The sequence below is a fragment of the Leucopleurus acutus genome (assembly GCF_964270905.1).
Source record: "Leucopleurus acutus genome assembly, chromosome: 7".
Classification (NCBI taxonomy): Eukaryota; Metazoa; Chordata; class Mammalia; order Artiodactyla; family Delphinidae; genus Leucopleurus; species Leucopleurus acutus.
The window spans coordinates 22864637-22877102 of NC_139150.1; the positions used below are offsets into that span (position 1 = coordinate 22864637).

The window sequence follows — 12466 nt, forward strand, 5'->3', positions numbered from 1 at the left end:
TCTTTTTTGCCCCCTTTTTGGAATTGGGGATTGACTCCAGGATTCATCTGGAAGAATGTGTAGGCAGAACTCACTGAAGTAAGATTGAAAGGGAAGAGTAATAAAGAGTAGTAAAAAGAAAGTAGCTCTACTGGGTTTTAAAATATATACTAAAACTGCAAAAATGAAGAGTATGCAAGAATTGCATCAGATCAATGGGACTGAATAGATTCCAAAACTTACGAGTTTCACGTATCATTAGGGAAGCATCATAGCTCAGTTGAGAAGATAAGATTTATTCAACTGATAATATAGGAAAATTGGCTAGCTCCTTGGGAAAAACAAAATGAAATTTTCATTTGTTTTTAATACACACCAGACACATAAATTCTTCATAGTTTTAAAAATATAAATTAGGGCTTCCCTGGTGGCACGGTGGTTGGGATTCCGCCTGCCGATGCGGGGGACGTGGGTTCGTGCCCCGGTCCGGGAGGATCCCGCGTGCTGCGGAGCGGCTGGGCCCATGAGCCGTGGCCGCTAGGCCTGCGCGTCCGGGGCCTGTGCTCCGCGGTGGGAGGGGCCGCGGCGGTGAGAGGCCCGCTTACCGCAAGTAAATAAATAAATAAATAAATAAATAAATAAAAACTAAAACCATTAAAAGCTAGAAGAGAGTATAGTTAATATATGTAAGTGAATATTAACCCATGTATTAGGCATAAAAGCAATGGGAAAAGATTTTCCATTAGATTAGAAAAGATTAGATTAGACTATATAAAAACTAAAGACATTCATTCAAAAGGTCATAAATAGTAAGAAAGAGAATATTAACAGGGAATAAAATCTTCAACAATTATGACAGCTAAAAGAATAATTTTCTTAATTTATAAATAACATACCTGAATAAATGATTTAGAGTCCCATATAGTTGTTATATTTGAACCACAAATTTGGCCCTGATTTTCCTCTTGGTCAAAGCAAAATAGGAAGTCTGGGCAACCACGTGGTACATACTGTGCAAAAACAAAGAAACATATCAATTTCTCGGGAAAATTTGCTTTTGCTGACCGAGAGGTTTGAAAGCAGTCATTTCAGGGAGGAGGCATGGTTGTGGAATATTTTAGGAGCACACAGGTTCTGCTACTTACCAGTTGGGTAGCCTCAGGAACGTTAACTATGAGAGTTACTATCATGTTCCAGCACTCTTGTTTGTAAGTGGGAATAATAACAACAGCCCTTACTGCATATGTTTAAATGGGTCTATCCTTGTAAAGCCCTTAGAATAATGCCTGGCATATCACATGGGAAATACAGACTAAAGACGCCAGCAGTGCTCCCAGTAGAATCACTACTACAACAACAAACAAATGTGTATATGGGGTCGTGTGTGTGTGTGTGTGACACACACAGAGACACATGCCCTGCATTAAGTCCTAGTCTGATTTTCCATTCTATCCCCAGTCTACCTAATTCTACCTAATTCATCTGCTGTTCTTCATCTGTGCTGAAAATAACATCATTAAGAGTCAAGGCCCTAATGATGACATAGTGATTCTAGGGAGAGTATAAAAGATAGAACCTAATTCACTATTTTATACTTTGTAGCCATAACGTAACATTCCGCAAACTGAATGAAGGTGCTCTAAGCAAATGATAAAAGTCACAGTCGGCATTGATTTAAGTGCTCGTTAGAAATCTCTCAAGATTTTGATGCACCGGCAACATAGCATGAGGTAACTAAAGAGAGATGGTTGAGCATTATTTACAATACAGCATTTGTTTAGTGTCACATACAGACCTCATTTAGTGACTTACGTCAGTCCCACAGCAGACCAATTGTATTTTTCTCGAGTAAAGCGAATCTGTGACATTTGCAATCTGTGGGAACGCAAATAACATTTTCTTGCTCTCCTACAATAGAGCGCCACTGCTCCACCTTTCAGAAGCCCAGAGGTGTCATCGTGTCACCCCCCAACTGTGGCAAGCATCCAGCCAAACCTGGGACGATTTGTCAGCTAAGTTGCCACCACGGATTCATTTTATCAGGAGGCAGAGAAGAAGTGAGGTGCACCACCTCCGGAAAATGGAGTGCCAAAGTTCAGACAGCTGCTTGTGAAGGTAGGTCCATACAATGGTCAAGTTAAAAACCAAATTCTATATAATGACACATTGGTACAGTGTGGGACTGTCCCTCTTTGCTACTTTTGCTGCAAATCTATGGTAAAAGGATAGATGTAACCCCAGAAAATGCTATGAAGATGTCTGTTACAAAATCATGGACTCACAAAATCCAATTACAATGTACCAGGCAACAATAGAAGAAATAGAAAACTAAGGATGATATTAGAGCTGGAAATCAGGTTAAGTGTTCCATTGGGAGTTGAAGATCTTCGGGGAATTTCTGGCTCCTATAAAGCAGGTGAGATTAAGTTAATTTTTTTTAAGAAAAGCAAGTCATCAGCCCTTTGAAACCTGCACCTCAGTACATTCACAAGAGAACATTGCCATCTTCCTAGCAACAAGAGCCGACTGCAGTGAAAAGGAGCTGTTGAGAGCAAGAAAGAGTTCTTAGAAGTAAAAATATAAATGTCTCTAAGAGAAGGGTCGAAAAGTGGAGTGGGTGTTGTTGAAAACAATATTAGTGATTTGACAAAGCAAACTGAGAATTCCTTCAGAATGGAGAACTGATAAACAGGGAACTTGAATATCCCAATGGATCAAGCCCAAAAGATGGAAGTTAAGAGATACCTGTGATAAATCGAGAAACCCCAATAAAGAGTTCCAGAAGCAGAGAGAGGATAAGGGATGGAGGAGAAGAATTTCCTCCCAGTAGAAGAAAGTTCCCCTGAGCTTCAGAAAGGCTTGAATTTTTTGATCAAAGTAGCCTCAGACCTTGTTTATCTCTTTTATATAAAGTAGTATATATCTGTTAACCCCAAGCTCTTAATTTGTCCCTTCTCCCCAACAACAAGGTCGTACCAAGTAGCTCAGGGAACTATATTCAATATCTTGTAATAACCTATAATGGAAAAGAATCTGAAAAAATATATATGTGTGTATATATGTATGTATGTATGTATAACTGAATCACTTTGCTGTACACCTGAAATTAACACAACATTGTAAATCAACTATACTTCAATAAAAAATAAAGTACCATTACCAGAGAAATAGAGTTTATTGATCCATGTTCAAGAAAACAGTGAGTAATGTGACTCCAAAAAAGAATAGGGGCTTCCCTGGTGGCTCAGGTGTTGGGAGTCCTCCTGCCAATGCAGGGGACACGGGTTCAAGCTCTGGCCCAGGAAGATCCCACATGCCGCTGAGCAGCTAGGCCAGTGCGCCACAACTACTGAGCCTGTGCTCTGGAGCCCGTGTACTGCAATACTGAAGCCTGCGTGCCTAGAGCCTGTGCTCCACAACAGGAGAGGCCACCGCAATGAAAGGTCCGTGCACCGCAACGAAGAGTAGCCCCCGCTTGCGAGAACTAGAGAAAGCCCATGCGCAGCAACAAAGACCCAACTCAGTCAAAAATAAATTAATTAATTAAAAAAAAATAGCCTCTGAATGTTGGGCAGGCATACTTTCACTACTCCCTGTGAAATTTCCAAGGTCCAAAGTTAAGGAGAAAATCTGAAGTTTCCAGAGAGAAAAGGGAAATAAGGATCAGACTCACACTACACTTCTCATTTATAACTCTAAATGCCAGAAGGAAATGTAGCAGTGTTCTAAGAATACAGAGGGAAAATAGATATAAACTTTAAATTCCAAATCTATTCAAGCTAATATTCAAGTGTTCAAGGAAAAATAAAATACTGCTTTAGATTTTAGGAGTTAATATGCTAATGCATCTTTGTGGGGGAAAATTGTCTAAGTATTAGCCCCTCTGAGAAAAGGAAAATATAAATTGAATAAAATTTTGAAGGAACAAGAATGTGAGACACAAATTAGATCAATTCGGATATATTCAGCTGCAAGTTACAGAAGACCTAATTTAACGTAACTTAAGAGGATTTATTATACCATGTAATGAGAACTTAGCTGTACAGTGACTGATGTGGCTATGTGGAATGTTACCACATCTAATTCAGTATCTGTACTGCAAAGTTTCACACTGCAAAAAATATCATTGGCTTTAATTTGTTGTTTGTTTTGCCAGTACATTTTAGCACACTAATTAATTCCATTTGACAGCATTTCCAGTGCAGTTCCTTCCTGCCACAGTCAACATTCATTTTTTCTGTCTCTTTATTTCATTCCAAAAATATTTATCAAACTCCTGTTATATGCCAGGAACTATATAATACAATGGGACAAGAGATATCCTGGCATTCAAGGAACTTAAATTCTTTGGGAGGAGAAAATTTAATTTCAAAATGGCAAAACGAGTTATGGTCAGGAAGGACAGAGGGCCATGGGAACTTGTGGAGTGAGCACCTAAAATGGACCAGTGGGGTCAGAGAAGCTTCCTGAGGAGCTTGTGTCTAAGCTGAGAATTAAAGGACAAGTAGGCGTTTCCTGGGTAAAGGGGGAAGAGAGCATTGATTCAGGCAAATAAAAGGACATGGGCAAAGACCCAGGTATAAGAAGAACCATGGTGCTCTCGTGGGACTGAGAGTGTTCGATGTGGAGACTGAGTTCTGGTAGGGGATTTGTCAGAGAGGAGGGGATTTGTCCCCTCTTAGGGGAGCAGGTACCAGTTCAGGAAGGGCTTCATAAGTCATCCTGAGATACATTATCCTGAAGGCAGTTGTAAGTTCCAAATCAGTCAGGAATTGGGATGTAAAAAGCGAGTCACAGAGTATTAATGTCTTTTTACCTCTCTCTTAAAACGACTTAGAATTACACAGTGATATGTTAACTGATTTGTGTGTTTTCTGAATCAGATGTGGAAGCTCCTCAAATCAACTGTCCTGCGGACATAGAGGCTGAGACTCAGGAACAGCAAGACTCTGCTAATATCACTTGGCAAATCCCAACAGCTAAGGACAACTCTGGGGAAAAGGTAAGGTTTGAGCAAATATTTGCATCCTTTTTCAGATGGATTCTAAATACACTGCAAATATGTGTGCTATTGAAAACTTACTAATTAATGATAGTGCCCTCTCTAGCTGTACTCATAAATGTTAATGCCCCATCTGATAGAAGGATGATCAGCCTTGAATTTTTCATTAGAAATTTCAGATGAAAATCTCAAAACGGAAACCCTTCATTCTGCGGATTCGTTGGCTGAGAATTCTTTGCCCCTTCCTAGGCTCTGAAGATCTTTTAAGAAAAAGAAAGATGGGGAATCAATCTTAGTTTCTATTTTTAAGCATATGTTTTAAAATATGATCCTGAAATGATCGCATATTGGCCAGTCTGAAGAAGATAACATCAGTGTTTCTTACTCAGCTTTTTTAAAACCAGCATTATTCAGAACACAGTATTTTAGTCTAGTATATACAGTAGCTTGAGGTAATTATCCATCAGATGCTAGGAAAGGAATTAGGAATTTAACACCCTCTTAAATCTATACTTTTACCGTTCACATACATGAAGATGCCCTTAAATAGTATATAGTTTTTACACCTGCATGTAAATATGTAAGTTGTGTCATTCAAGGACATGTGCCATTCAAGGACACACACACAGTATGTTCTGATAATTGTGTTGAATAAACACAATATACTTTAAAAAATCAAGATAACTTTTTTAAAGTGTATTATTAAATATAGTCATCACTCTGTATATTACATCTCCAGGACTTACTTATCTTATAAGTGGAAGTTTGTACCTTTTGTCCACCTTCACCCCTTTTGAGCACCCCCATACCCCTCTTCTGGCAACCACCAAACTGTTCTCCGTATCTGTGATCTTTTTTATTTTTCCTGCCACTTATTAGCGAGATCATATGGTATTTATCTTTAGGTAACCAAAGACAAGGTAACTTTTAAATCTGATTTTAAAAGTGTAAATGTAAATTGTAGTACTTACTATACTGTCGGTGATGTGTGCGTTGAGTGCTCCCTCGTGTGTAGTTTCCACATTCTATTAAGAGGCCCGTGAAAACATGCTTTGTCATCATCATCCTAGTCATTGTCATCAAATACTAAGAAGGGTGCAGGGACGTACTTCAGGATCCATGAGAATTTAGACAAAATGTAGCACCTGTGTCTTGAAATATTTTTTCAGAATACAGTGGAAAAAACCAATGGATTTGACCTCAAAAGTATTTCTCAATTTTTTTAAATAAATTTATTTTCTTAATTATTTATTTTTGGCTGCGTTGGGTCTTCATTGCTGTGCGTGGGCTTTCTCTAGTTGCAGCGAGTGGGGGCTACTCTCCGTTGCTGGCAGGCTTCTCCTTATGGTGGCTCCTCTTTTTGCGGAGCATGGGTTCTAGGTGCACGGGCTTCAGTAGTTGTGGTGCCTGGGCTCAGTCGTTGTGGCTCATGGGCTCTAGAGCGCAACCTCAGTAGTTGTGGCACATGGGCTTAGTTGCTCCACAGCATGTGGGATCTTCCCACACCAGGGATCGAACCCATATCCCCTGCATTGGCAGGTGGATTCTTAACTACTGCGCCACCAGGGAAGTGCCTCAATTTGTATTTTTAATAGTTCTCTAGCAAACTAGAGAAAAATGCTTCAAATATGTCAAATGTTAGAATGTTTATTACATCACATATTAATATAAATTTATCTTTATCACATTATAATTTTCAAACGGACTAAGAAGGCAAACATATGGTTCAAAAAGGGAAGAATAATCTATATCGTGCAATCATATGAGAATTTAATCTTACCGTAAGACATTAAGAAACTGCAAATTAAAACAATGACCTCATGCCATATTTTTGATTTACCAAAAGGTAATGATATTTAATATAGATCAGAGAACTTTGAATGGGAACTTTGACAATGATACTATCAATGGGAATGCAAATACTAACTAATACTAACAATGGGAATACTAACAATGGGAATGCAAATACTAACAATGGGAATGCAAATACTAACAATGGGAATGCAGATTTTTACCGTGATCTGGGAAATAAATTTTGTATTATCTATCAATAAAATGCTAATGACTTTGAGGTTAATAATTCTGTTGCTGGAAATTTATTATAAGGACATAATAAAAATATTTTAAAATTATCTGTACAAAACTGTTATCGTAGTGCTGCTTACAACATTAAAATTCAACATTTCACATGTATCCCGACTCTATAAACTATATAGATAAATAGTCTAGAAAGAAGTATACCAAAGGCTATGTCTGATTTTTTTTTTCCTTTTTGCTATACATAAAATATTGTGTCTTTTTTACTTCTTTGCTAATACTATATAAACCAAAAAATAATAAAAGTACTATTAATATTAACTTTAACTTTCCTGATATTTCTCTCCAATAGGTGTCAATCCACGTTCATCCAGCTTTTACCCCACCTTATCTTTTCCCAATTGGAGATGTTGCTATCACGTACACAGCAACTGACCTATCCAGCAACCAAGCCAGTTGCACTTTCCATATCAAGGTTATTGGTAAGTCTTCAAATTACTTGGGTAGGTTTGTGAAAATAATCCAGTGCCCCCAAAGACTTTCCTTCTCCTTTATCTTCAACAAGTCCTTTCTCACTGATTCTTCCTTCTGTCATTGAAGCCACTTCCTCTTTGAAACCTACGTACCCTTTAATTATCACTCTGTCTCTTGGACCCCTTCCTATATGAGCCTTTTGAAAAGTTCCCAATGGTTGCCATGATCTTTTGACTTAACTGCCATTTATTCTCAAAATCACTCAAGTCTGGCTTCTGTCTCCTTCACTCATAGAAACTACTTTCATCAAGGTTACGGTGATCTCTAGAGCTACTCCTACTGCACACTTTTTAGTCCTTATTTGACATGTTTCCATAGATTTTACATTATTAACCATGCTCTCTTTATCAAAACTGCCTCCTAGCTTCTCTGACGCCAGTCTTTCTGGGTTTTTTCCCCCCATTATTCTCATTTTTCCTCCTTGATTGCTTTTTCAGGCTTCTCTTCCTCAGACCAACTCTCAAATGTGGATCGTCCCCAGGATTCCGGCCTTGGCCTTCTTCTCTTTCTCTCTCTCTGGTTTTCCTGGTAATTTTGTTAACTGACAGCTCCCAGATTTCTATCTCCAGCTCAGATTTCTCTTCTGAAATTCAGAGCAGTGTATAATACTGCCTACCGACTTTCCCACGTGGATGCCCCACAGGTACTTCAAACTCACCCAAACCTAAAATATTTCTTAGCTCAGAAAATGGAGTGAAGACCTAGCTACCATGCAGAAATCTGGAAGTCATTCTTGATTCCTCTCCCTCCGTCACCAACATCTAATACCTCATCAGGTTCTACTGGTTTCATCTCCTTAGTATCTCTGAAATCTGTCCCAGTCTCTCCATCCTCACATCCCACTGCTATACATCACTCCTTCTTTTTAATTTTACTTTATTGGTTTGGTTTGGTTTACTCCATCATCTCCCAATTGGTGTTTGTGCTTTCAGTCAATTCAGTAGATACCAGATACCCACCAGCAAGACTTAATACGTGGAGAATATATGAAGTGGTCTGTAGCACTCAAGAGCACAGACTCTGAACCCAAACTGCTTGACTCCATAGCCAGCTCTCCCACTTAAGGCAGCGTAACCAGTCACCTCTCTGTGCCTCAGTTTCTTCATCCAGAAATAGAATTAATAAATATATTACCTTATAGGGTTATTGTGAGAGTTTTGATTAGTTAAGATATACAAACTGCTCAAGGTAGTGCCTGACACATTAAGCTCTGTGTAAATATACTAACATTTTTGTATTTTGGTCTCAGATGTATTTTTAATGTTTATTTTAAAATTCAGTACATTAAATTCATTTCATTTTAAGACTTTTACATAACCTCTTGAAATAACCAATGTGTATCAAACTGGCTTCTTACCCTTTCACCTTTGGTGAAAGTAGATAAAAAGACTCATATGAAAGTCAGTCTAGTTCATGTCATAGTGCTTAGTTGTTTTTAATTGCTTTTTCAAGGTTGTTTTAAGCATGAACTTTATCAGTCACATGAAAAATATGTTGGGTGTGTTTTTATGGCGCTGTGATTTTAAACATGAAAATGTGATTCAAGAGTTTGCCAAGTTTTCGTTTTTCACAATGAAGAGTCAGCATGATGAAATGTCAAAAGTGTACTCGAGTGTCTAGCTAGACACTAGCTGAATTTTCAAATTATGAAAGAGAGGAAATGGGAGGGAGGAGGGGACAGGAGAAAGAGGGGGAAAGAGAGAGTGGGGGAGAAAGGGAGGGGGAGAGAGAGACACAGAAAATATTCCAAAGCCTACATTTTCTTGTTTTCCTCAGATGAGGGGGGTTGTTGGTGTCTTGATGATAAATGAGAGGAAATAGGAACGCTTTTGCTTAACATTCCGCAGAGTGCTGCCTCACTTGCTTTGAATGGACTTTCTCTCCCTTGTGGAGACAATGCATCTGGCTGGTCCCTCCAATTCTTTGACAGTCGTTGGCCTCGTCTTACTGCTCTCCTGTCCCTGAACTTCAACTTTAAACTGTTTGGCTAAAATCAGATAAATTTAGAAAATCTTGGAACTATTTCATCTGCAGTTTCTTTTGGGAAAATAGTAAATACTGTCGGATTTGTAAATTTAACTGTGAATTGGCTTGATTCCGCATTCTCAAAGTGCACTGACCTCCTACGAGCATTCCTTCATTCTTTTCTTTATTCAGCAACTTTTTCTGAGCATCTGTTATGGGCCAGGTGCCCTGCTAGGCCATGGAGACCTAACTGTGAGCAAAGGAGGCTGCACTGCTGATTGACAGAGTTTACAGCCTAGGAAAGTAGTAAACCAAAGATCCTGTACTAAGGAAATGACAAACATGAGGAAAAGAGAAAAACTGAACATTTATTCATAAGACTTAGCTTAAAACAAAAATCTATATATTCTCCAGAGGTAGAGCTCGTTTAATTTCAGAATTGTATGTTTCCGTATGTCATTGATAGTATATCATCCTAGTCTTGAGGTCTATGACTACAATTTACCAGCTTAATGACCTAAGGCAAGTCTCTTAAATTTGCCTGGTTTCAGATTCCTTACCTATATAATTAGAAAAGTAGTATTCGTCCCTCAAAGGCATGTTGTTACAAATAGAAGGACATTTCAAAAGTGTAAACATTAATAGTTATGTTAAAATTTCCTCCTTTACACCTTCGTTGTTGTCCTTTACTGACATCCTAAAAATTCCACCACATTCCCTCAGAGCTTTGAAACCTGGCTTATCCGTGCCGCCACCTCAAACCCCTCCTTCAGTGTAGATTACAGTGCCCAGCAACAGACTCACAGTTCTTTCATTTCTACCATGGCTTTCACCCCCTCTCCACTGTAGCCCCCCATTCCCATGTCCCCACCCTGTTCTTTGTCTTTACCTGGAATTTATCAGCCTTAGGAATCTTAGACTCCAGTGTCCCATCTATGGACATAACCTCCTGGCCTTCCAACAATACAACATCCTCACTTACATCTTACGTATTCTACAGCATGACTCGGATCTCTGCCCATTGGTCCTTCCATTTAGCATCTATCAGCCCTTCCGTTAAGAGGAGGACCGTGGGAATGATCCCAGTGAAATGACTGCTTTGGTCATTTCACGCCTTCCAATTATCTGGGAAGGTTTTCTACACTTCTAGGTGGGTCGGCTCAACTACCAGTGGCGAAACTCACAAATTAAATGCTCACCGTATCCTGAATTTGCCTTTCATACTGCTATGCTCATGGTGATTTTAGCAATCTGGTATTCCTTCTTCAACAGGCAGAGGGAAGTATAGCAAGAATCAGCTTTTTCTTTTGATGTTGAGGTCAGGGATGAAGCATACCTCATCATCAAAGGGACCCCAGGGCCAGCCTTACGTCTAACAAGGTCAGGGTTCTCTGCCAGCACAAGTAGACTTTGGTTCTCTCTTGCAACCTTCCTCATCAGTTTTGAACATCAGTTGTGACTTCATTCTCTGATTTCATGTTCTTTAGATGTAGAACCGCCTAGCATAGACTGGTGCAGATCCCCATCTCCAGTCCAGGTCTCCGAGAAGGAACATGCCGCCACCTGGGATGAGCCTCAGTTCTCGGACAACTCAGGTGAGAACGCAGAGATCGTGTGGTCAGTATGTTACCACCAAATGATACTTTATTTTAAAAACCTTTTAAAAAGGTAAAAGAGAAATGAAAAGCAAATTACATCTAAATAGAATGAATAATTATATAAGGTAATACGTTTTGATGCTAGGATAAGTATATATAATTTAACATTATTAATCTTACCTATTCATGGCGTTTCCTTTCATTCAGTATTCAGTGGACATTATTAAACGTGTACAAGGTGTTTTATTTGAAAGTGTTCTAATAAATTCATTGAGTCTCTAAGCTTCCATTGTCCTAAAGACATAAACTATGCATCCTATTGGTAAATCTAACGCAGTTCTGTGTTTTCATACTCAGTTCTTAAACATTTGTCAAAAACGTTATAAAAATTCATGGGAAAACAGAAAAAAATGGGCTAATATAGCTGAAATTCACTTTAAAGCTTTGACCAAAACCCCAAAAGCAATAAGAATGCAAGTTAAATAGATTTCTTAATTAAATTTCCAGTATTCACAGTGACTGACCTATTCAAGGAAAATACTTTATTTAGTAAGAATGCCTTAATTTAATAGGTTTTTGAGTCAACAATTTCTGTGTTATAGCGTAAAATTATATCTTTTATTTTCTACTAGCGGCCAAATCAGTACAAATAGAGTGCCCAGCTGGTTTGTATAAACAGAAAATGAAAATTCAAATCAAATAAAGTGACTGCACACAATAACCCTCAAATTGGATTCCTTCTTTCCGCTTCTTTCCTTTCTAGGGGCTGTGTTGGCCATCACCAGAAGTCATACACCAGGAGACCTTTTCCCTCACGGGGAGACGGTAGTGCGGTACACAGCCACTGACCCCTCAGGCAATAACAGAACATGTGACATCCACATTATCATAAAAGGTATACTCCGCATAAGCCTCCAAAAATCTAGTTGAACTTGATATATGTAATCGCTGTTGCGCTCTATTTTGTGAAAGAAAATAGTCCATGAGCAGTAGATGTTTAAAGTTAGAATACTGACAGATTTTACTGAGATTTCTGATCATTATTCCTTCACTTCATGGTAAATAGAAATATTTTCTTCTGGGGTAGTCTTTAATTAACGACTTATTAACATTTTCTCCAAAGTTGTAAAGTATTGTTGTCATGATCCTATTTTGAATGCTTGAGGAGACAGATTCAGAAAATGTATTTCCTATGTAATGTTATCTGGTTTTCATTTTTCTTAAAGGAATGCCAAAAATAACTTGCAAATCAGAAGTACTTTATCTTTTCATAAAATATGCACAGTTACACATAGGTAATTAATTACCCATAATTACACATAGGTACGGTTTTTTAACTGTACCCACCTAG

At 38.5% G+C, this 12466-nt stretch overlaps 1 protein-coding gene across 1 annotated transcript in view; it reads left to right on the forward strand.

The window, feature by feature from the left end:
- The window catches only part of SVEP1 (sushi, von Willebrand factor type A, EGF and pentraxin domain containing 1), a gene marked incomplete at its 3' end in the record, with an annotated part of 178436 nt that overhangs the window by 78614 nt on the left and 87356 nt on the right, over positions 1 to 12466 (forward strand). Inside the window, exons 7-11 of the mRNA XM_082842808.1 lie at positions 1897 to 2094; positions 4863 to 4981; positions 7371 to 7500; positions 11005 to 11112; positions 11879 to 12010. Coding sequence (XP_082698934.1) covers positions 1897 to 2094; positions 4863 to 4981; positions 7371 to 7500; positions 11005 to 11112; positions 11879 to 12010 — 687 coding nt within the window. The remainder of the gene's footprint in view (positions 1 to 1896; positions 2095 to 4862; positions 4982 to 7370; positions 7501 to 11004; positions 11113 to 11878; positions 12011 to 12466) is intronic.